We start from the raw sequence: 26,798 nt of genomic DNA, 5'->3' as shown, positions 1-26,798 counted from the left end.
CATCATTGGCACCAAGGCAGAAGCGACTCTCATCGCTGAAGACGACACGTCTCTATTCGTCCCTCCATTCACGCCTGTCGCGACACCACTGGAGGCGGGCTGCACGATGTTGGGGCGTGAGCGGAAGACGGCCTAACGGTGTGCGGGACCGTAGCCCAGCTTCATGGAGACGGTTGCGAATGGTCCTCGCCAATACCCCAGGAGCAACAGTGTCCCTAATTTGCTGGGAAATGGCGGTGCGGTCCCCTACGGCACTGCGTAGGATCCTACGGTCTTGGCGTGCATCCGTGCGTCGCTACGGTCCGGTCCCAGGTCGACGGGCACGTGCACCTTCCGCCCACCACTGGCGACAACATCGATGTACTGTGGAGACCTCACGCCCCACGTGTTGAGCAATTCGGCGGTACGTCCACCCGGCCTCCCGCATGCCCACTATACGCCCTCGCTCAAAGTCCGTCAACTGCACATACGGTTCACGTCCACGCTGTCGCGGCATGCTACCAGTGTTAAAGACTGCGATGGAGCTCCGTATGCCACGGCAAACTGGCTGACACTGACGGCGGCGGTGCACAAATTCTGCGCAGCTAGCGCCATTCGACGGCCAACACCGCGGTTCCTGGTGTGTCCGCTGTGCCGTGCGTGTGATCATTGCTTGTACAGCCCTCTCGTAGTGTCCGGAGCAAGTATGGTGGGTCTGACACACCGGTGTCAATGTGTTCTTTTTTCCATTTCCAATAGTGTATTTTCGAAGTATGCCAGAAAGGTAGACCCAGTGAACAAAAGGAAAATACCAGCCCGTAAGGACCAGAAAGATACACTATGAGAAATTAGTGCTCATATGGAGGCAAATAGATAGTCTTTTTTCTGTCGCACTATTTGGAGAGGAACAGGAAAGGAAATGACTAATATCGGTACAGAGGACCCTCCGCCACGCGCCACACAATGGCTAATCAAGTACGAGAACAGATGTAGGTGTAAATTTACCTTACCAATTAATATGTCGGTCCATCCATTAATGGACACAGAAAACTCATAAAAGAATGTTGTCTCTTATTTACCGACAAAACAAAAACTTGTGCTACTGATTGTTTCCGGTGAAAATTTTTGTATTAGTCCCTAATTTTCCCACTAAACTCACTTCGGAAGTCGTATGTTAGAGACTGTAATATGTCTTTCCACAACACGCAGAATAAGCGCTATAGATATCACCTCTCAACTCTCCTTTCATGAGAGTATCGCTTACCTGCCATATTCTCACGATCTTTTCGATATATGATATTTGAAACCACCTGATTTCGACGAGTAATAGAGGTCCCCCGCCAGGTCACAGACTCCTGCTAATTCTTCGAAATGTCATCACATTCCGACAGCACTGTTTCATTAGGTGGAAGATTGTCTACTCCTCTATCCGTCACTGACCAGAGAGCCATCACAACGAGAAAAATAACATACTAACGTACAGGGTGAAAATCACAACCATGTAGAGAATAGGTGAAAATCATAACCATGTAGAGTGTAGGTGGACTGAAAATAGAAATTCTGAAGCATAACATCCACAATTTATCGATATCGACTGTATGTATATAAATGTCCTCCTGCTCGTATCCTAATCCTATCGTATTCAGATGTAGCATAGCTCCATTGTACGATTCTAACAGTGTCACAAAGCTTCAAATACACCGTCAATTGAATCATTTACACAGCTGCAACAGCTTCACACCTCCACGCATAATTCACTGCTACTACAAGAGTAGGGGGAGATTCGCCACTTAATCAGGGCACTGCTCATTTTTTTACCTCTATGTGCTGTTCTACATCTACATCTACATTAATGCTCCTCAAGCCACCCAACGGTGTGTGGCGGAGGGCACTTTACGTGCCACTGTCATTACCTCCCTTTCCCGTTACAGTCGCGTATGGTTCGCGGGAAGAACGACTGCCGGAAAGCCTCAGTGCGCACTCGAATCTCTCTAATTTTACATTCGTGATCTCCTCGGGAGGTATAAGTAGGGGGAAGCAATATATTCGATACCTTATCCAGAAACGCCCCCAGTTGAAACCTGGACAGCAAGCTACACCGCGATGCAGAGCGTCTCTCTTGCAGAGTCTGCCACTTGAGTTTGCTAAACATCTCCGTAACGCTACACGGTTACCAAATAACCCTGTGACGAAACGCACCGCTCTTCTTTGATCCTCTCTCTCCCCTCTGTCAACCCGACCTGGTACGGATCCCACACTGATGAGCAATACTCAAGTATAGGACGAACGAGTGTTTTGTAAGTCACCTCCTTTGTTGATGGACTACATTTTCTAAGGACTCTCCCAATGAATCTCAACCTAGCACCCACCTTAGCAACAATTAATTTTATATGATCATTCCACTTCAAATCGTTCCGTACGCATACTCCCAGATATTTTACAGAAGTAACTGCTACTAGTGTTTGTTCCGCTATCATATAACCATACAATAAAGGATCCTTCTTTCTATGTATTCGCAATACATTACATTTATCTATGTTAAGGGTCAGTTGCCACTCCCTGCACCAAGTGCCTGTCCGCTGCAGATCTTCCTGCATTTCGCTGCAGTTTTCTAATGCTGCAACATCTCTGTATACTACAGCATCATCCGCGAAAAGCCGCATGGAACTTCCGACACTATCTACTAGGTCATTTATACATATTGTGAAAAGCAGTGGTCCCATAACACTCCCCTGTGGCACGCCAGAGGTTACTTTAACGTCTGTAGACTTCTCTCCATCGAGAACAACATGCTGTATTCTGTCTGCTAAAAACTCTTCAAACCAGCCACACAGCTGGTCTGATATTCCATAGGCTCTTACTTTGTTTATCAGGCGACAGTGCGGAACTATATCGAACGCCTTCCGGAAGTCAAGGAAAATGGCATCTACCTGGGAGCCTGTATCTAATATTTTCTGGGTCCCATGAACAAATAAAGCGAGTTGGGTCTCACACGATCGCTGTTTCTGGAATCAATATTGCTTCCTACAGAGTAGATTCCGGGTTTCCAGAAATGACATGATACGCGAGCAAAAAAGATGTTCTAAAATTCTACAACAGATCGATGTCAGAGATATAGGCCTATAGTTTTGCGCAACTGCTCGACGACTCTTCTTGAAAACTGGGACTTCCTGTGCTCTTTTCCAATCATTTGGAACCTTCCGTTCCTCTAGAGACTTGCGGTACACGGCTGTTAGAAGGGGGGCAAGTTCTTTCGCGAACTCTGTGTAGAATTGTATTGGTATCCCGTCAGGTCCAGTGGACTTTCTTCTGTCGAGTGATTTCAGTTACTTTTCTATTCCTTGGACACCTATTTCGGTGTCAGCCATTTTTTTGTTCGTGCGAGTATTTAGGGAAGGAACTGCAGTGCGGTCTTCCTCTGTGAAACAGCTTTGGAAAAAGGTGTTTAATATTTCAGTTTTACGCGTGTCATCCTATGTTTCAACGCTATTATCATCCCAGAGTGTCTGGATATGCTGTTTCGATCCACTTACTGATTTATAGTGGACCGACCATGATACTGTATTCCGTCTAGGGCAGAGTATACCCACAAGAGTAATATGCATATGCACAGAGATAGTTATGTATCTGGAAGCAAACGCACTACCTACACACTTCGTACATGGAGAGATAATTAACCAACCAGTACAAACCAGACCAAAGCAATGTCAGCGTCTCCTCCAACAAGAGCAGTCGTTTTAGGACCTCTCACACCTCGAGACAAATTGTAGTACAACAGTTTACTTTTTTCGGGTTCATGAACATTTTATTTTTATCTGTTATTACTTTTATGTTGTAATTTCACGTACTCACACGTTCCATGACCTTGGAGATTTGCTCCTCAATTTGGCCCTACGGATCTTGACGTGTAAATAAAAAAAATAATAAAAGTCTGTAAGCGGGCACTCGCTTACTACCCCATCAGATCTTGGTGGGTCGTTACTAGCTGCTTGAAAATCCATACAGAAGAATTTGAGCCTGACATATTCTTGTGCATTAGCTCGCCTACTCTTCAGCTCTTACTGTTTGGATCGAGTCCCTTAAGAGGCCAGCACATATATCCGAACCCCATATACGCATTCTACTTCAGGTCGCTCCATATGCTTACTGCTAGGCACTTCACGGCAGTTAACGCTTCCAATGACAGCGATTACTGAAACAAATACACTGCAAGCGGATGTAGAGTGCACGGTGGATGCTACATATCACCAGTATTAAAGATTACTCGTTTATCCCAATCTCAAACACTGATCCAGTGTAACACCGCCTGCTTCAGGGTTCGGCAAGTAACTTTACTTAGGGTCCAGATACTTTTGAAAATTTTTATCTAAGTCCAAAAGAAAAATCTTATATTCTTCACTATTTTTTAATTTTTATTTCCTCACAAAAAAATAGAATACAGTAGATAGGCATATTTATGTTGAAAAATCCAGAAAAAAACATATTCATTACTATTTTTTAATTTAATTTTCCCCTCACAAAATACGAAATACACTCCTGGAAATGGAAAAAAGAACACATTGACACCGGTGTGTCAGACCCACCATACTTGCTCCGGACACTGCGAGAGGGCTGTACAAGCAATGATCACACGCACGGCACAGCGGACACACCAGGAACCGCGGTGTTGGCCGTCGAATGGCGCTAGCTGCGCAGCATTTGTGCACCGCCGCCGTCAGTGTCAGCCAGTTTGCCGTGGCATACGGAGCTCCATCGCAGTCTTTAACACTGGTAGCATGCCGCGACAGCGTGGACGTGAACCGTATGTGCAGTTGACGGACTTTGAGCGAGGGCGTATAGTGGGCATGCGGGAGGCCGGGTGGACGTACCGCCGAATTGCTCAACACGTGGGGCGTGAGGTCTCCACAGTACATCGATGTTGTCGCCAGTGGTCGGCGGAAGGTGCACGTGCCCGTCGACCTGGGACCGGTCCGCAGCGACGCACGGATGCACGCCAAGACCGTAGGATCCTACGCAGTGCCGTAGGGGACCGCACCGCCACTTCCCAGCAAATTAGGGACACTGTTGCTCCTGGGGTATCGGCGAGGACCATTCGCAACCGCGTCCGTGAAGCTGGGCTACGGTCCCGCACACCGTTAGGCCGTCTTCCGCTCACGCCCCAACATCGTGCAGCCCGCCTCCAGTGGTGTCGCGACAGGCGTGAATGGAGGGACGAATGGAGACGTGTCGTCTTCAGCGATGAGAGTCGCTTCTGCCTTGGTGCCAATGATGGTCGTATGCGTGTTTGGCGCCGTGCAGGTGAGCGCCACAATCAGGACTGCATACGACCGAGGCACACAGGGCCAACACCCGGCATCATGGTGTGGGGAGCGATCTCCTACACTGGCCGTACACCACTGGTGATCGTCGAGGGGACACTGAATAGTGCACGGTACATCCAAACCGTCATCGAACCCATCGTTCTACCATTCCTAGACCGGCAAGGGAACATGCTGTTCCAACAGGACAATGGACGTCCGCATGTATCCCGTGCCACCCAACGTGCTCTAGAAGGTGTAAGTCAACTACCCTGGCCAGCAAGATCTCCGGATCTTTATCAAAACTAGACATAGTTGTCTCACTGGGAATTCCGCGATCGTTCATTAAGTAAAATATGGAGTTTCAGTCTTCGATCGCTATTCTTTATTGTCAATTACCGGTTTCGGGCTAGCTGCCCATCTTCAGATCTGTTAGACAATGTTAAAAATGTAATTAATAAGATAGAGACAGTTAGTGAAAAAATATCTAAGTTTACAAAAATAAATTTTGGAACGTATAAAATGCCAACATACCATATGTTGTAGTTACAGAGTAACTTGTCCGTACAGAACACACAGTTCACTGTCATAAGTAAAGTAAATTTCAGTCTGTTAAAACATTATATCGCAGTATTTAAGAGTAACCTGATTGGTAACAGTAAAAAGTGCCCTCTACTTATAACAATTGTGCATCTGTTATTATTTCGCCGTATATATTATTGGCGAATATTCTTTTTAATAAAACAATTTTTAAGGTAATAACAAATGAATAATCTTTTTGAGTGGACCATGAAACGAAAAATTTTTACATTAATTTAAAATTTCTTTATAAAGAAACATAAAATATAATTAAAATGTAGATATCCTTCCGAAAATGTGCGTTTACTCTTCTTTGTTTTTGATTGGTGGTTGAGTGGATTTCCCTACGTCAGAACGTATACAACGCCACGCCGAGTTGTCTTGCGCCGCGCCCAATTCACCTCGCCGTCAGTACGCTGAGGGCCGTTCCGCTGTAGAAACAGCTACATCTAGTGCTATGGCGTAGCAAGGCGCGTTCTGCAGAAGTTCGAGCAAACTGCTTTTATTTTCGGCAGCCAAAATTTCGGTCCTTCATGAATAGCTTCTTGCCGACAACGGAATACCTTGAACTGCAGCAACAACATCCTCTTTCTCTTCTCAGAGTCTGAAAATGGCTTCTGGTGTTTATTGAGCGTCCAACACACACGCGTCGCAGCTTCTGCAGATTTCTCTTTCTCTCTTATAGGGTGAACTAGGAAGGCCGTGCTTTTTTTTTTGCAGGAAGCTAGGTATGATCGGAGCTTCACTACCCAGACGATAATTTTTATGGAACTGCTGATGAGTTGTTTAGTATTGTCGCTTTAAATTACGTCTTTTAACAAGAGTGACAGTTGTGTATGACTGGAACAGCTCCAGGTCTATAAGGCGCCGTAAAACAATATTGTTGTTCTTCCAGTTTTCACTATCAACTTTACGCTTTTTAGGATCCATATCAATGCAAAAGAAACGTTATAACCCTTAATAATAACGAAATGCTACGAACGAGATCGCCACTACTGACGAAGTGGCGACAAAATTTGTGTGCTTTATTTAGATTCGTTCTTTGTGAAAATGCCAGCGCCCGGCACACAGCAATTGCCGATGCACCGAAAAGGAGCTACTTCCGTGTCAAAGTGTATGCTGCCACATACTAAAGGAGCCACACTGCAAAGGAGGCTTTCCGTTGTCAAAGAAGGCCGCCGACGAATGAACTCACCCGACGTTTCATAAAGTAGCTTTAAACTGATTTATAAAATTACCTTGTTCATTAAACAGAATTCTTTTGTTGTATTCTTCTGTACATAGCTTTTACGTGGATCGACATAGCATGATCCTCTGGCAGGCTAGCTCGCTCCCTTCCACCCCCGCTATTCAGCGTTGTCCTCTGCGCTGCACAGCATGTATTTAATCTACCTGTGACTAAACATTAAGAATTATAATTATTCAGCAGTTAATTGCACACTACGAGAGAAAATTATAATGGTGACGCTCAAATAATTTTTATCTACGGAAAAATATTTTTTAAATAATTTGATTACATAATTAATACTTAAAAAATATTTTTGGAAGGCTGGTTTGTGACCTTCAGCGTTCAGGACTTGGACCGCATTCTGCCAGTTGCCGACCGCTGCCTTATACAGGGTGTTACACAAAGGTACGGCCAAACTTTCAGGAAACATTCCTCACACACAAAGTAAGAAAATATGTTATGTGGACATGTGTCCGGAAACGCTTACTTTCCATGTTAGAGCTCATTTTATTACTTCTCTTCAAATCACATTAATCATGGAATGGAAACACACAGCAACAGAACGTACCATCGTGACTTCAAACACTTTGTTACAGGAAATGTTCAAAATGTTCTCCGTTAGCGAGGATAATGCATCCACCCTCCGTCGCATGGCATCCCTGATGGGCTGATGCAGCCCTGGAGAATGGCGTATGTACCACAGCCGTCCACAATACGAGCGCGAAGAGTCTCTACATTTGGTACCGGGGTTGCGTAGACAAGAGCTTGCAAATCCCCCCATAAATGAAAGTCAAGAGGGTTGAGGTCAGGAGAGCGTGGAGGCCATGGAATTGGTCCGCCTCTACCAATCCATCGGTCACCGAATCTGTTGTTGAGAAGCGTACGAACACTTCGACTGAAATGTGCAGGAGCTCCATCGTGCATGAACCACATGTTGTGTCGTACTTGTAAAGGCACATGTTCTAGCAGCACAGGTAGAGTATCCCGTATGAAATCATGATAACGTGCTCCACTGAGCGTAGGTGGAAGAACATGGGGCCCAATGAAGCCATCACCAACAATGCCTGCCCAAACGTTCACAGAAAATCTGTATTGATGACGTGATTGCACAATTGCATGCGGATTCTCATCAGCCCACACATGTTGATTATGAAAATTTACAATTTGATCACGTTGGAATGAAGCCTCATTCGTAAAGAGAACATTTGCACTGAAATGAGGATTGACACATTGTTGGATGAACCATTCGCAGAAGTGTACCCATGGAGGCCAATCAGCTGCTGATAGTGCCTGCACACGCTGTACGTGGTACGGAAACAACTGGTTCTCCCGTAACACTCTCCATACAGTGACGTGGTCAACGTTACCTTGTACAGCAGCAACTTCTCTGACGCTGACATTCGGGTTATCGTCAATTGCACGAAGAATTGCCTCGTCGTGCATTTTCAACTTCTCGCGGCGTAATGAATAATCCATTAAATTTCGGGCATGCAGCCGCGCAAATAAAATTTCTTCTAGAAGAAATTTTATTTGCGCGGCTGCATGCCCGAAATTTAATGGATTAATTGCCTCGTCCATTGCAGGTGTCCTCGTCGTTCTAGGTCTTCCCCAGTCGCGAGTCATAGGCTGGACTGTTCCGTGCTCCCTAAGACACCGATCAATTGCTTCGAACGTCTTCCTGTCGGGACACCTTCGTTCTGGGAATCTGTCTCGATACAAACGTACCGTGCCACGGCTATTGCCCCGTGCTAATCCATACATCAAATGGGCATCTGCCAACTCCGCATTTGTAAACATTGCACTGACTGCAAAACCACGTTCGTGATGAACACTAACCTGTTGATGCTACGTACTGATGTGCTTGATGCTAGTACTGTAGAGCAATGAGTCGCATGTCAGCACAAGCACCGAAGTCAACATTACCTTCCTTCAATTGGGCCAACTGGCGGTGAATCGAGGAAGTACAGTACATACTGACGAAACTAAAATGAGCTCTAACATGGACATTAAGCTTTTTCGGACACATGTCCACATAACATCTTTTCTTTATTTGTGTGTGAGGAATGTTTCCTGAAAGTTTGGCTTCACCTTTTCGTAACACCCTGTATACTTCGATACATATCGTAATCACAGCCGCTACGTTTCCGGGAAAAATTCCAGAGATTTTTTTTCCATCACCCATTCAAATGGCATATGCCAACATATACGATCCTAGCAGCATCCATATGATGCTTCTGCTTCACAGATCAGCCACGTAACATGAACAGATCTGGCTCACAAGACTGATAGGCAGAGACTACGCAGCGTGGAGCTGTCTTATAGACGTTACTGATCACCAGTATGTATCTATTAATCACAAATGGGTCTACGTGTATCACTATTGATACAGCAACTGACGATGACCTCAAAGTTATAGTCAAATCTGAGAATATGTAGTGAGGTAAGAAGACGGAGGTATCTATGCAGCATACTGACATATTTGTCGAGGAGCAGTTGATGGCTGTCTCGGCACTCCCTTCTTTATCAAAGTAGCAGTATTATTGCATCAATATTCATTGTGCTTGGTGTTGCTACGTTAAAATTAACAGCTCGAGAGTCATCACAGGACGTATTTCCAAAGCAACAAAGTGCCGTGAACACGCATGGTCTGCAGGAAGTGCTGTTTGCTGCAGTGGAGCGAGAATAGATGTGTGGTATTGTTTTGCTTAAGATAGTGGGAGCACTGAGATGGGGATGTGCTGTTAGTGATTTCAGTCACTCGATTAGGATCAATGAAAATTCACTGCAAGATGGTATATCTACTCCAACAGATTTCGCATGCAATAATTGTGGAATACAAGCATGCAAACACGGTTATTTGCGGAGTACTGTCGCACAGTTTCCAAACGTCACTCAGTGCTATTTAAATACAGTAATGTTGTGCATGATGCTCCCTCCAACATTAACAAATGTGCTATTAAAAATACAGTCTTCTGTGGCGTATATTTGATTTTGAAAAGTAATTTTCTTAGGAAGTAATCCAGCAGGGCGATGGAATGCGATGTGTGTAATTTAATCTCCAAACGCCCATCAGAGTTATTTAAGGACAGTGATACTGTATGTGGTACTCCCTCGCGTCATTAACACATGTTCCATTAAAACTGGAGTGTTCCATGTCATATACATGCCTACAGACTCCAATATTATTTGGAAATGTAATCTGCCTGAAGAAAAAATGCCCAGTAATCCTATGGTGCATTGGAATCAGATGCATGTAACATTGGTCCCAAACAGCTGTCAGAACTGTGTAAATACAGTGACGCTGTGTAGGTTACTCCCATCTATAATTAACAAATGTTCCACTGAAACTACAACCTGCCGCACCAAATACACCCCATACGGATTTTTTAAATGTACTTCCGTATCGCTAGCATTTAGACAGGATCACACTCAATCAGTTCATTTCCGTAGCTATAAATCAGAGCTTAAAAACCAGTTCCTTTTTAGCAGAGGAAGATATAAATGTTTCTCCCAAACATTATGTAGCCACACATATCCCTTCTGATTATCTGAATCCATAAACTAGTAGTCGTTCGTAGAAGACCACTGCAATAATACGGGTGATGGTCCATCTCAGCATCATCCGTTCTGCTTTAGATGGATTTTTTTTGTATTCCCATTACATCCATACCAGTTTCTCCTTCTGACAGTGGAATATGCTACAATGTCTCTACAGTGTGTAGACTCCCCCTATTAAAGTAATGATTCATGACATCATCCTTCCATCCAGCACCGTCAATCACCAATTCCGGTTATATCTACTGTGTAAGGCTTTATACTATAATAATATTATGCATGGTCATACGCAGCACTCAGATTTTCTTTTCCTCCCTGCAGTAAAACCCAATACAGAATCTAATCGCTACTAGCTTAGTGGTGTGTACACGTCGAAAAGCACTTGTTATAGGATCAGATGGAATTCTACAGCACAGATGTTAACAATAGTACCCTGAAGAGGCACGAAATGATTTTGTGAACACTTAGCGCAAATGCGCCATTTTTCTACATGTACGTGTATTGTCTTCACTTGGGGGCCTCCATGGTAAACAGTAAGTTCAGGACAGAATCGTGGTAGAGCTCATAAGTGGATTCACCACGTGTTATGTTTGGGATAGGGTTCGAAGATGAATCTACAGACAATGTGTTTGGGATGATGTCTGAATGTGGATTCACCAATGGTAGGTCCGGAGTAGGCTTAGGGAGCCTTTCCATGTGAAACTGAAATACATACATGCAGAAAAACAGCGCAGTTGCGCTAGGTTTAGTCAACTGTACTACATTTACAAGCAAATTTTGAATATGTGGCCAGAAGCGATGTCGTGATCACACGAGCAGATGTGTCAGCGTCTTCGATCTTTAGTGTTGGATATATATATATAAAGTGAGCTCTGAAAGCATGTCGCTCTGTAACATAGTGGATGTCTGAGTGTGTTGGGGATATATGTCGGTGGGTCGAACTATTTATTTCGCACAACACTTGTAACCTGTGCAGAATGGAGATACACTCACAATCATCTCTCTAATCTGCATCGTTATGCAGTTCAACGTGTGACGTATGGGAGACTAGGTTAGCTCACTATAAATACACATTATACTGTGTGAAACTGGCGTCTTTCAAAGATTGGTCATTAGCAATTAAGCAACGTCCTGAGAAACTAGGTGAAGCTGGATTCTTTTATGCTGGTGGTGGAGAAGATGCCGTGTGTTTCCGTTGTGGTTGGAGGGTTGAAATATTGGGACGAAACGAATATCCCATGGCTTGAACATGCTGTGTGGTTTCCCAAGCGCTTGTTTGCGCTTGTTGCGAGGGGTAAGGGTTTTGTGGATAATATATGACAGAAGAGTGACGCAAAAAATTACAGTACAGGTTGCAGCTGATGTTAAACTGCGTTAAATCTCCTGAAAGCACCAACAGAACACCGTGTGATTGTGGGGGTTTCTGACAATGCTCACCTGTGTAATATCTGCTTCGAGGAAGAAGTGGGAGTAGTGTTCTTTCCAGTCAGACATATCGGTGCTCGTGTTAAATGTGAAGCAACCCTTACGTCATGTGCTGGGTGTCAGTGACCTGTATTACCTACGGTAAGAGCATCTTTGATGAAGTCAACGATGCTGTAAGAGGTACTATTGTTTTATGATGTACTTTTTATACTTCGTTAACACACATTGTGAAGCATAAAGCATTATCGTGAAAATGCTCCCTTTTCTTGTTTTTTCCTAGATAAATCACACTTAGATCTGCTCTTAATATGATAGCTGTGATTACACTGTGATCTTAACACCCCCTGATCTTTGTTGAAACATGGAACTGATATACAATACTATCATTCTGTCAACGTATGCTGTCTTCCATGAGGTTAAAAAAAAGAAAAAAAAACACGTAATTTCATCCCTCCAGCAGAGTACTATTGTTAAGATGTGTGCTATAAAGTTCCATATGATTCGATAGCAAATGCTTTGCTACATGTACATCCCACTAAACTAGTAACGACTAGATTTTGTATTGTGGTTTGTAGCAAGAAGAAAAAGAAAACTGAGTGCTGCCTGCTGCCATGCATCATATTACTTAATTGTAAAGCACTACAGTGCAGATTTAGTTGGAAATGGTGGTAGAAGAAGCTTGTTTTCTTAATGTATGAACTATACGCTGGATGGAAGGATGACGTCGTGTATTAGTACATCAATAGGGGAGTGCAATGAATTCTAGAGGAACTGTACCTTATTTAATAGCCAGGAGCATGGTATACATTAGGCGATATTGGTATGGATACAGCGAGAATGTAAAGGACTCATCTAAAGCAAAACTGAAGACGTTGAAATGAATTGCAATTGTCTTCTATGGATGACTACTGGCTTATGGATTCAGATAATCACAATGAGTATGTGCGACTACATAACGTTTTAAGGAAACATTTATATCTACCTCCGCTAAAAGGAATCTGGTTTTTAAGTTCCAGTTTCTACCTACGGAAATGGACTGTTCGAGACTGATTCTGTCAAAATGCTAGCGATGCGAAAGTACGTATGAGAAATCAATACGGGATGTATATGCTGTGAAAGACTGTAGTTTTAATGGAAAATTTAATAATTATGGAAGGGAGTAACCTACATAGCATCACTGTACTTAAATAGCTCTTACAGTTGTTTTGGACCATTGTTACACACATCTTATTGAAATTTATCATTGGATTACTGTATATTATTTTCTTCATAGCCAAATTACATTTCAAAATTAGAAGGGAGTCTGTATGCGTATATGTAACATGGAACACTCTAGTTTTAACGGAACATTTGTTACTGCACGATGGAGTATCACACATAGCATCAGTGTACTTGAATAGCCCTGACATACGTTTGGAGATTAAGTTACACAGACCACATTCCATTGCACTGCTGGATTACTGGGTACTTGCGTTTTCTTCCTAAGAAAATTCGAAATCAGGAGGGTGTCTATATACACGCTTATACCATGGAAGACTGTAGTTGTAATAACACATTTGCTAATTATGGGACGGAGCACCACACATAGCATTACTTAAATAGTCCTGAAAGACGTTCGGTAATTATGTTACAGATATTTGAGTTCATTGCTTCGCTAGATGGGCTGTATTTTTATCGTCAGCAGATTACGTTTCAAAATCAGGATGGAGTCTGTATGCATGTATATCATATGGAAGACTCTAGTTTTAATGGAATATTACTTAATGGTGGGAGTGAGTAACACACACAGCATCACTGTACTTTAATAGCACTGTGCGACGTGTCGAAACTGCGCCACTGTCTTTCGCAAATAAATGTTTTTTGGAGTAGGCATACCATCTTACAATGAACTTACGTTGATTTTAGAATGACTGAGTGACCGAAATCAACAACAGCACATCTCCATTTCAATGCTCCCACTGTCTGAAGCAAAGCAATACCAAAGATCTACTTTCGCTCCACCGCAGCACGTACCATTTGCTGCAGGCCATGTGTGTTCACAGAATTTTGTTGCTTTAGAAACTAGTGATGTAATGAATCTCCAGCAGTTAATTTTAACGTAGCAACACCAGGCACAATGAGTATTGATGCTTTGACACTGCTGCTGTCGAAAACAAGAATGGCGAGATAGGATGTGTCGTTCTTTGATAAGTATGTCAGTTTGGTGCACAGCTACCCTCATTCTATTTGAACTAGCCCACCTTCGTACCGCACTATACATTCTTAATTTCCACTATAGCTCTGAGGTCATTGTCAGCTCCTATCCGAACATTAACACGCATAGATCCATTTGTGGTTAAAGGATGCACACTGGCGAACAGTAACATCGATTCGACAACTCGATCCTTCGTAGTCGCTGTCTACAAATCTTGTGAGCCCACATCTGTTCATGTTATGTGACTGATCTCCCAAGAAGGAGCATCAAGTGGATGCTGTCGTCATTGCCGGCATACTCCATTCGAATATGTGAGGGGAAGAAATTCTCTGGAAAAGACGACGTATTTCTCCCGGGATCGCAGAGGTGGATTGTAGTACATATATGGAAGTATAAAGCCAATGTTTTACTCGATCAGCATGTGAGACTGGGATAGATGAGTAATCGTTAATATAGGTGAGATGTACCTCTACTCTGCGCTTTACATCCACTTGCAATGTATTGGTTTTAGTCATAACTGTCACTGGAACCTTTAACTGCCGTAAAATGCCTAGTAGTAAACATTTGTGGCGAACTGAAGTAGAATGCAAATGTCTGGTTCGGTTTCATTTGCTGGAATTTTAAGGGAAGCTATCCAAACACTAACCACTGACAGGTCGGTGAGCTAAAGCAGAAGAATATGTCAGTCTGAAACTCATCTGCATCTATTTTTAAGGAGGATGTGATCCGCCTACTAAGATGTAATGATGTAGGAGACGGGTGCCCACGAATCCCATCAATATGTCATATACGGATTGTTGCTCTACAATTCAGATCGAGGTGTAAAAAGTACCAAGGTAGTCTGTGACCGAGCGGTTCTAGGCACTTCAGTCCGGAACCATGCTGCTGCTACGGTCGCAGATTCGAATCCTGCCTCGGGCATGGATGTGTGTGGTGTCCTTAGATTAGTTAGGTTTAAGTAGTTCTAAGTCTAGGGGACTGATGACCTCAGATGTTAAGTCCCATAGTGCTTGGAGCCATTTGAATTTGACTGCTCTCGTTGGAAGAAACACTGATCCTAATTTGATCTGGTTTGTTCTTGGTGGGTAATTAGTTCTAGATGTACAGTAGTTGAATAAGCTTGTGAGTAGTTGGTTTGCTTTTAAATAAAGAACTAACATTATGCTTATGAGTACTACCCTTATACCTTGCTTTAGACAGAATACAGTGTCATGATCGGTCCACTATCGAACGGCACATGGGGGTAAAAAAATGAACAGTGCTGTGATTAAGCCTCGAATCTCCTCCAGTAGTTATGAAATATACGTGGATGTGTGAGGCTGTTCCAGCAATGTGAATCATTCAATGGATAGCGTGCTAGAAGCTCTGTGATATTGTCAGATTCGTGGTATGAAGGTATGCTCCATCTGAAAAAAGGTAATGTATTTCTCACTAAACACTATGCTATCAACGAAGACCCCATTACACTGTCGTATTTCTAATGTAGTTATCACAGGAATACGATAAAGGAGATTAGGACATGTGCAGGGGGATATTTATAGACAACCATTCAATATCGATGAATTGTAGGTGTTATGCTTCTGATTTCTTCCGCCTACGCTCAACATGGTTGTCATTTTCCTCTTGTACGTTAGTGTGATATTTATGTCGTTGTGATAGCTCCCTATCTAGTTACTGACTGATGGAGAACTAGACAGGCTTCTATCTAACGGAATATTGCTCTCGGAACGTGATGGGGTTTCGAGAGCAGTCATACTACAACCTCTCACATAAATCTCGCAAACTGACTGCACTGAGAGAATTAGTGGCTAATATGGAAATTTTCACTGAGAAACAATTAGCAGCAAATGTTCCGTCTCTTGTTTTCTCGATAAATAAGAGACAAATTCTTCCGTGAGTCTTGTGTGCCTATAAATGGATGAGCCGACATCTTCATAGATAGAGTATACTTACATTTACATGTGTAGGCTTACTTGCCAAGCCATCGTACAGTGCGTGGGGAAGGGTGCCCTGTTCCACTACTAGTCATTTCCTTTCCTATTCAATTTCAAACACAGCGAGGGAAAAGAAGACTGTCTACATGCCTCCATATGAGCACTGATTTCTCGTACCTTATTTTAGTGGTCCTTACGAAATGTAGTGAGCTTCAAATGTGGGTTCTCGAAATTTTCACAATATTGTTCCTCGAAAAGAACATCACCTTCTCTCCACAGTTTCCTATCTGAGTTCTCGAAGCATCCATCTACTAATTTGGCGGGAGCCAATAGGAAAGCTTCTACCGAGCTGTATCCTCAGAGAAACCCAGGGCTGTGGGCTCACACGCTTTGGGATGGGGCGGTCGGAAGACAGCTATTTTGCTTTTGTTCAATGGGTCAACGTTTCTGGCATACTTAAAAATCACATCTGAGAACGTTTCGGTTTCCGGGTAGAAGGATTGGAAGCGTATTGTTCACTATCTTGGTATTTACCGCCAGCGACGTTTAAGCATCCAATTTGTCTGAGAAGGATAGGAAAACTTTTTCGAGTCTGGAATCATTTACAGCTGTCCAAGGTTAGTGGTGGCTTGTTGTCCAGGAATGATACAGCCCCAATGTATGCGCAGAGGTCTGCAGCCCAGTGGCAGTGGTGGCAACTGTTCGCATGCGACCTGGCGGCGGAGGAGGGGATGGGGGTGGAGGCATCATGGTGTAGAGGAGAGTGAAGCATCTGGCTGCCCCAACAGTCTGACAGATCTCAGCAGGATTAGTTTAGGAGCACTATAGTGGAATTCTAAGCGACTTCAAGGCACACAACACAGAGAGAACATAACCAGCATTGGATATCTACATGCTGTATAACGAATGCTAGCACCCATTTTGGTATCAGAGGAAGTGACTACCTAGCCTGTGGGAAGCTCCCAGAGATATCAAAGAAGCGTCTGTAATGATTACATGGCTTGTAATGCAACTGCAGGAAAAAGATTCTCACCGTGCAAAGGAACTCTCATTATGAGTAATTTAATTAATTAGTGAATCAATCAGTGATGCGCTGCTGGATTGGTGGAAGTGTGGGCAACGGTATTACGGATGTCACTTGCGAGTTGGAGTAGAATCAAACGATTTTTCGTTGCAGTGAGATCTTCTAAGGAAATGTTATGAAGTGATCGTGTGAACACGATATTTACAACTCCTCCGTGCTGCTCTTTGGCTTCCTTAAGAGATTTCGCAGGTCACGAAGCATTTAGCTACCTTTGGGTATTTCGATAGTAACGTGGAATCTGTGATACAAGTAGGGCACGCTGTTAACACTACGCCAAGAGTCCTGTGATGCAGGGTGTAACAGATATGAAGCTGATGAGAACAAATTTTTTAGCTGATGAAAGAGTCTAAGAGGAAATATAGCCTAAGCTGTACTGTTGTAGAGGATTTTCACAATAAGTAACGATACTTTAGCGACGTGGAAACGTGTGTATGCTCCAGTTTCTTCTGTCTTTGAAAATAACTCGTATAAAAATGAGGAATCTACACTTAGTATGAGAAATTCGAGGTTTGTGGACAATAACATTTTCATTCTGGATTGTTTATAGTAAATATTTTTAAACGGGAGTGTCAATGTCGAGGTGGAATTGCAGTCTGCACCTGTTTGTCTCACAGTGTGGTGGGGTGTAGGTATGCCCACTCGCAGCCAGTGGCAGGAATGGTCACGAGGCTTTTGGGTGACCGGAAGCCACGGCTTAGCCTCTCGCTACTGGCGGTGGTGCTCGCAGTGCTCTCTTCGTGGCTGAATAGCAAACTATCCAGTATGCTGGCTGAGCGGCGACAAAAGTGGACTAATACGTTGTGTGTATTCTCCGATTTTTACATGCAATTTGAGAAGATTCAATATGGATTCAATACCCTGGACCATTATTATTACCATGTAAATTGATCGATTGACGGCTGCGCAGTCACCGTGGCACTCTTCCGGCCTCTGCACGCCTGATACGGCCCGTATGTGGATAACGTGAGATGTGCGTGCAACTGCTGGTCTGGCACTCCTGCAGTCGATGTATTGGGGGGTGCTTCGTGATCACGAGTGTGTGCAATCGGAAGGTTATTTTCCGGCCATGTATTTTTAATATAAAGTGGAAACGTTGTAGTGGTGGTTAGTCGGGTAGCGTGTGGCGGAGGGTGCTTGTGTTTTCAAACGCTGGTGTATACAAGACCTTAGATGTATTTAGCACTACGATGTATTTGTGGTGAGAGTTTAATTACTTAATTTGCAAACTGTATATGTGAATGTGTGCATGTGACTCTCAAATTTTGAAGTACTCATATATATATTATCATGAAAATGAATCATCATAAGGTGGTGGTGAGTGTTTTAAGCGATCTGTTTGACATACATCTTCCAGATCTCTTTTACCTACCTTGTATCCTGTAAATTGTTAAATAGTTAGTTTGATAGGGTAGTGCAAATGCACTATTTCCTGTCATTTTTGATACTATAATTGTACCAGCTACCCATTTGTTCTGTGATGTCATGAGAGTGGGCCATTTTGAGTGCCCAAATAAATAGAACCACAACCCAACATTTACCTCCATTTAATTAATTAATGTTTAAATAAATAACAATATGGTGCTCGAATTTGCGGCACGTTTGTGTCCTCTGTTGGTAGCTCAACACAGCCTCAGTGTAGCGAGGGGAGCCACGTGTAGGAATATCCACAAATCGGACGTTGTTGTTGTTGTTGTTGTTGTGGTCTTCAGTCCTGAGACTGGTTTGATGCAGCTCTCCATGCTACTCTATCCTGTGCAAGCTTCTTCATCTCCCAGTACCTACTGCAACCTACATCCTTCTGAATCTGCTTAGCGTATTCGTCTCTTGGTCTCCCCCTACGATTTATACCCTCCACGCTGCCCTCCAATACTAAATTGGTGATCCCTTGATGCCTCAGAACATGACCTACCAACCGATCCCTTCTTCTGGTCAAGTTGTGCCACAAACTTCTCTTCTCCCCAATCCTATTCAATACTTCCTCATTAGTCATGTGGTCTACCCATCTAATCTTCAGCATTCTTCTGTAGCACCACATTTCGAAAGCTTCTATTCTCTTCTTGTCCAAACTATTTACCGTCCATGTTTCACATCCATACATGGCTACACTCCATACAAATACTTTCAGAAATGACTTCCTGACACTTAAATCTATACTCGATGTTAACAAATTTCTCTTCTTCAGAAACGCTTTCCTTGCCATTGCCAGTCTACATTTTATATCCTCTCTACTTCGACCATCATCAGTTATTTTGCTCCCTAAATAGCAAAACTCCTTTACTACTTTAAGTGTCTCATTTCCTAATCTAATACCCTCAACATCACCCGACTTAATTCGACTACATTCCATTATCCTCGTTTTGCTTTTGTTGATGTTCATCTTATATCCTCCCTTCAAGACACCATCCATTCCGTTCAACTGCTCTTCCAAGTCCTTTGTTGTCTCTGACAGAATTACAATGTCATCGGCGAACGTCAAAGTTTTTATTTCTTCTCCATGGATTTTAATACCTACTCCGAATTTTTCTTTTGTTTCCTTTACTGCTTGCTCAATATACAGATTGAATAACATCGGGGAGAGGCTACAACCCTGTCTTACTCCCTTCCCAACCACTGCTTCCCTTTCATATCCCTCGACTCTTATAACTGCCATCTGATTTCTGTACAAATTATAAGTAGCCATTCGCTCCCTGTATTTTACCCCTGCCACCTTTAGAATTTGAAAGAGAGTATTCCAGTCAACATTGTCAAAAGCTTTCTCTAAGTCTACAATTGCTAGAAAAGTAGATTTGCCTTTCCTTAATCTTTCTTCTAAGATAAGTCGTAAGGTCAGTATTGCCTCACGTGTTCCAGTATTTCTACGGAATCCAAACTGATCTTCCCCGAGGTCACAAATCGGATAACTCCCTCAAAATAACTAAAGTAAATAAATAAAGAGACTAAGTTCCATTCTTCCTCTGCAGTAGCTCAGCAGAGACTGCGTCTTTTTTCCACCAATCCCAAGTGGGGCACGAAGGACAAATTGGGAGGGAAGGGGGTGGGGGGTGGGCAGGCGTGGGGAACTGGGGGAAGGGGAAGGAATAGGGGTGGTGATTTCAACAATGTGATTTGCGACATCTACCCCCAGGGAGGGGGGGGGGAGAGTTGTGGACCCCTCCACCACAGGGAGAGCCGTCATCTTGAATAAATTAAAACTGCCTGGTTCTCTCTGTGTTGCACTACTTCTGCCCTATCTTGTAATTCTCTGCTCTACTGTGCAACCCATGATTTCGAAGTTGTGCGATGAAATTCCTTACATGTCTCAAAATGTAAATGTCACACGGTTCGCAAAGAAAGGTACATTTAGGTGGTATCTGTTTCACAATGCAGGTCAGTTAAGTATCATTATCGATAAAGCTTTATCTAGTGCATCTTGTATCATGATGCAAATAACTGTCAATTCATAATAAGATATACGTATTTCATTATTAATCATAGCTCCCGAGGTTTACTCCAAAAAAGGCAAAAGATAATTATCGGATACACTGAAAAAATGTCGAATAAATGTGCTACGACGAAGACTCGAACACAGACCAGCGGTTTTGTGGTGTAACGCATTGAACACTCGGCCGCCAGCCTCGATCTACTAGAGATGTAGAATCACGGATGCCCTAGCTACAGCGTAAAATACAAAAACGTTAATACCTCGAACATTATTAGTTTTAGGCCTGACTGCATATTAAAAAAATATCTTTTTTCAGAAAATATTTCGATGTATTGCATTTAAACTACTTTTTCGTCACCGACTTTTACATAATTTTTTTCAAAAATTAGGTAGTTAGTAGCAAAATGTCGAAACACTTGTCACGATATTTTCAGTATAAAACATCCTTACAAAAACTGATCAAAGTCGGTGACTCACGTATCAGACCCTTCTCTTGATGAACATCTGGCTTCACTGCAGCCGACCTCAACATTTTCAAACTTGATGAAACGACATCGCCAATTACGACAGCATTGGTCACGGGATTATCGAGGCTGGACCGTGGATCAACGGAAACTTGAACCCCGGTTGAAGGAATCATGTGTCTTGCTATATCATGTCGACGATCATGTCCAGATACGACGTCACTGCACGGACGCGGACTGTTGGGGTCAGTATTATGCTATGGGAGACAGTCAGCTGGGCTTCCACGAGGACTTGGTAGTAGTCGTAGGCACCATGACAGGTACGAACTATTGTGAACATTATTGTGGACCACTTCCATGTCTTTACGCTTCACGTCTTCCCCAATGACGAACGCATCTTCCAGGAGGATAAGCGTCCGTGTCGCAAGGCCAGAACTGTACTACACTGGTTTAAGAAGCGTAGTAATTGATGCTTCAGCTACCAAATTTGGTTGATTTGTATCCGATGAAACCACCGGTCCGCACTTACGGGAGTAACTTGATCTGTGCGCAGATATCTGATGTCACATAGCTCCAAAACCTACCAATGGCTTGTCGAATCCATGGTACGCTGAATCCTTGCTCTATTGCATTACAGAGGGACATGCTTTTAAGCAGGCTGTTCATAATCTATTGGCTTACCAGAGGATCTCAGAGAAATTGCAGCTTACATGCGAGAACTTACCGTGTAGCGCAATTTTCCAGTCGGAGGAACGGCGTAAGGAATCCCACGAAAGCTGAAGTATGGGACTCCCCTCACGGTTGTCGTCTTTAAGCCAACAATCTGCAGACCAGATGACAGTGAAACGATGATGCTATTGTCTTGCTGCAAAGAAACAAAGTTTTCGTTGATTGTATGCGAGAACTGTCCTGAAATGAATGGCTAAACGAAGTACTAGATCTGTTGCTGTTGCGGAGCCAAACTGCGCAATCTGCAAGCGTGTACAGCAGTAACAGAAGGAATCCCACGAAAGCTGAAGTATGGGACTCCCCTCACGGTTGTCGTCTTTAAGCCAACAATCTGCAGACCAGATGACAGTGAAACGGTGGTGGTACTGTCTTGCTGCAAAGAAACAAAGTTTTCGTTGACTGTATGCGAGAACTGTCCTGAAATGAATGGCTAGACGAAGTACTAGATCTGTTGCTGTTGCGGAGCCAAACTGCGCAATCTGCAAGCGTGTACAGCAGTAACAGAAGGAATCCCACGAAAGCTGAAGTATGGGACTCCCCTCACGGTTGTCGTCTTTAAGCCAACAATCTGCAGACCAGATGATAGTGAAACGGTGGTGCTATTGTCTTGCTACAAAGAAACAAAGTTTTCGTTGACTGTATGCGAGAACTGTCCTGAAATGAATGGCTAGACGAAGTACTAGATCTGTTGCTGTTGCGGAGCCAAACTGCGCAATCTGCAATCGTGTACAGCAGTAACAGAAGGAATCCCACGAAAGCTGAAGTATGGGACTCCCCTCACGGTTGTCGTCTTTAAGCCAACAATCTGCAGACCAGATGACAGTGAAACGGTGGTGGTACTGTCTTGCTGCAAAGAAACAAAGTTTTCGTTGACTGTATGCGAGAACTGTCCTGAAATGAATGGCTAGACGAAGTACTGGATCTGTTGCTGTTGCGGAGCCAAACTGCGCAATCTGCAAGCGTGTACAGCAGTAACAGAAGGAATCCCACGAAAGCTGAAGTATGGGACTCCCCTCACGGTTGTCGTCTTTAAGCCAAAAATCTGCAGACCAGATGACAGTGAAACGGTGGTGGTATTGTCTAGCTGCAAAGAAACAAAGTTTTCGTTGACTGTATGCGAGAACTGTCCTGAAATGAATAGCTGGACGAAGTACTGGATCTGTTGCTGTTGCGGAGCCAAACTGCGCAATCTGCAAGCGTGTACAGCAGTAATAGAAGGAATCCCACGAAAGCTGAAGTATGGGACTCCCCTCACGGTTGTCGTCTTTAAGCCAACAATCTGCAGACCAGATGACAGTGAAACGGTGGTGCTACTGTCTTGCTGCAAAGAAACAAAGTTTTCGTTGAATGTATGCGAGAACTGTCCTGAAATGAATGGCTAGACGAAGTACTAGATCTGTTGCTGTTGCGGAGCCAAACTGCGCAATCTGCAAGCGTGTACAGCAGTAACAGAAGGAATCCCACGAAAGCTGAAATATGGGACTCCCCTCACGGTTGTCGTCTTCAAGCCAACAATCTGCAGACCAGATGACAGTGAAACGGTGGTGCTACTGTCTTGCTGCAAAGAAACAAAGTTTTCGTTGACTGTATGCGAGAACTGTCCTGAAATGAATGGCTAGACGAAGTACTAGATCTGTTGCTGTTGCGGAGCCAAACTGCGCAATCTGCAAGCGTGTACAGCAGTAACAGAAGGAATCCCACGAAAGCTGAAGTATGGGATTCCCCTCACGGTTGTCGTCTTTAAGCCAACAATCTGCAGACCAGATGACAGTGAAACGGTGGTGCTACTGTCTAGATGCAAAGAAACAAAGTTTTCGTTGAATGTATGCGAGAACTGTCCTGAAATGAATGGCTAGACAAAGTACTAGATCTGTTGCTGTTGCGGAGCCAAACTGCGCAATCTGCAAGCGTGTACATCAGTAACAGCCGGTTGACAAACAATGCAGACTCAACCTGCCTTATTTTAAGTACACTTCACCATTTTTATGCCCAGGTCCCAATTATTAAACTCACCATCGGTTTATTGGCAGCCATGCACGTCATGCTCGCCACGTACACACAATTTCATAAACCACTCATCCCTCCTGGATCATGCCAAACGGTGAGTATCTCAGAGAGTTACGTCTTCATTGGTTGTGTAGACTACTGGTCCAGCGAGCAAAGGACAGTTGAACTGGGCCTGGTGATCTTCATCAGTCCGCCGCGACCGCAAGCTCTGGGCGCGCTCAGCCACCACCGTACTGCAAGGCGTTGGTACGTTGTGTGACACAGCGAATGAGAATCTTGACAAACCAGTATAAGGGCAAACCTCACAACATCACAGTGTACTGCATGGCGGAGGGAATGACTGTTGAAGCGAAACAGTCGTTAGTGGGCAACCTCTGGAGTATCTGCCACATCTTAGTTCTCGAAAAGTTTCTAAAATATGCCAAATTCTGCTTGATTCAACTTCTGATTCTCACGACTTCTCATGGGAACGAGATGGATCCATTGAGTTCTTCCTGGTAGGATGGGCGTACCACAGTGTAGCATATAATAAAGTTAGAGGCCTCAATTAACAAAGTAACCAGCCAACATGATGTCATTTGTTTGCATTACATGTGCTTTTGAAGAAGATGCCCAAAGTAGTATCAAAAACGAGTTTAGATAAATAATCTTCCTGCAACTGACTGGCTGGTTACTTAAGTAATTGAAGTTTAGTCAAAGTAGCTGTTAGCTGCCATCTTCAAGACTGTGACCGCATCTAACTATGAATTCAGAAAATTTGGTTTAAAGGAAGGTTCAAGAAAAACTAACAGAACATATCGCATCGCGGCAAGAACGGTGATACAACTCGCAAATGCAATACTGAAATAGTCTGAGCTTTCCTTTAAATTTCAAGTATGTATTTTTGGCAGTAAATTCCATTATATTGTATAAAAGATAATATGGACATATAGTTCTTTTCTCGTCGAATGTGCAGCATTATTAGGTACTAACTAATTAGTTCTTTAAGTTGATTTGATAGTGACCAACTCGTCTAGCTTGAAGGGGGAAACCAGATGGCGCTATGTTTGGCTCGCTAGATGGTACTGCCATAGGTCAAACGGATATCAAAGGCGTTTTGTTCTAAATATGAACCCCAATTTTATTTACATATTCGTGTAGTACGTAAAGAAATATGAATGTTTTAGTTGTACCACTATTTTCGCTTTGTGATAGATGCCGCCTAATAGTCACAAACGTATAAGTACGTGGCATCACGTAACATTCTGCCAGTGCGGACGGTATTTGATTCGTACTACATTACCCGTGTTAAATGGACCGTTTACCAATTGCGGAAAATGTCGATATCGTGTTGATGTATGGCTATTGTGATCAAATTGACCAACGGGCGTGTGCTATGTATGATGCTCGGTATCCTGGACGACATCATTCAAGTGTCCGGACCGCTCGCCGGATAGTTACGTTATTTAAGGAAACAGGAAATTTTCAGCCACATGTGAAACAGAACCACGACCTTCAACGAATAATGATGCCCAAGTAGGTGTTCTAGCTGCTGTCATGGCTAATGCGCACATCAGTAGCAGACAAATTGCGCGAGAATCGGGAATCTCTAAAACGTCGGTGTTGAGAATGCTACATAAACATCTATTCCACCAGTACCACGTTTCTATGCACCAGGAATTGCATGGCGACGACTTTGAACGTCGTGTACAGTTCTGCCACTGAGCACAAGAGAAATTACGGGACGATGACAGGTTTTTTGCACGCGTTCTATTTAGCGACGAAGCGTCATTCACCAACAACGGTAACGTAAACTGGCATAGCATGCACTATTGGGCAACGGAAAAACCACGATGGCTGCGACAAGTGGAACATCAGCGACCTTGGCGGGTTAATGTATGGTGCTGCATTATGGGAGGAAGGATTATTGCCCCCATTTTATCGGTGGCAATGTAAATGGTGCAATGTATGCTGATTTCCTAGGTAATGTTCTACCGATGTTACTGCAAGATGTTTCACTGTATAACAGAATGGCGATGTACTTCAAACATGATGGATGTCCGCCACATAGTTTGCGTGCGGTTGAAGCAGTATTGAATAGCATATTTCATGACAGGTGGATTGGTCGTCGAAGCACCATACCATGGCCCGCACGTTCACCGGATCTGACGTCCCCGGATTTCTTTCTGTGGGGAAAGTTGGAGGATATTTGCTGTCGTGATCCACCGACGACGCCTAACAACACGCGTCAGCGCATTGTCAATGCATGTGCGAACATTACGGAAGGCGAACTACTCGCTGCTGAAAGGAATGTCGTTACACGTATTGCCAAATGCATTGAGGTTGACGGACATCATTTTGAGTATTTATTGCATTAATGTGGTATTTACAGGTAATCACGCTGTAACAGCAAGCGTTCTCAGAAATGATAAGTTCACAAAGGTACATCTATCACATTGGAACACGCGAAATAAAATGTTGAAACGTACCTACGTTCTGTATTTTAATTTGAAAAACCTACCTGTTACCATCTGTTCGTCTTAATTTGTGAGCCATATACTTGTGACTGTTACAGCGCCATATATCACAAAGCGAAAAAAGTGGTCCAACTAAAGCATTCATATTTCTTTACGTACTTTTCGAATATGTAATAAAAAATGAGGGTTCCTATTTAAAAAAAACCTAGTTGATATCCGTTTGACCTATGACCTATGGCAGCCGCATCCAGCGGGCCAACCATATATATATATATATATATATATATATATATATATATATATATATATATATATATATATATATATATATATATATATATATATATGTTTAGTGTAATACAGTACGACATTCGAACCTCCATCAGGCAAAATTTAGTACTTAAGTCAGCACTGAAAATGAAAAAATAAGTTGATACTGTTTTATT

The 26,798-nt window shown here is 43.3% G+C and overlaps 1 protein-coding gene across 1 annotated transcript in view; it reads right to left on the bottom strand.

The window, feature by feature from the left end:
* LOC126095409 (cholinesterase 1-like) overlaps positions 1–23,932 on the bottom strand; it is a 162,113-nt gene extending 138,181 nt beyond the window's left edge. Inside the window, exon 1 of the mRNA XM_049910207.1 lies at positions 23,903–23,932. Within this exon, the coding sequence (XP_049766164.1) occupies positions 23,903–23,932 (30 nt within the window). The remainder of the gene's footprint in view (positions 1–23,902) is intronic.
* Positions 23,933–26,798: the final 2,866 nt, after the last annotated feature.

The sequence above is a fragment of the Schistocerca cancellata genome, chromosome 8 (genome assembly GCF_023864275.1).
Source record: "Schistocerca cancellata isolate TAMUIC-IGC-003103 chromosome 8, iqSchCanc2.1, whole genome shotgun sequence".
NCBI lineage: Eukaryota > Metazoa > Arthropoda > Insecta > Orthoptera > Acrididae > Schistocerca > Schistocerca cancellata.
This window is presented reverse-complemented; position numbering and strand designations above follow the sequence as displayed.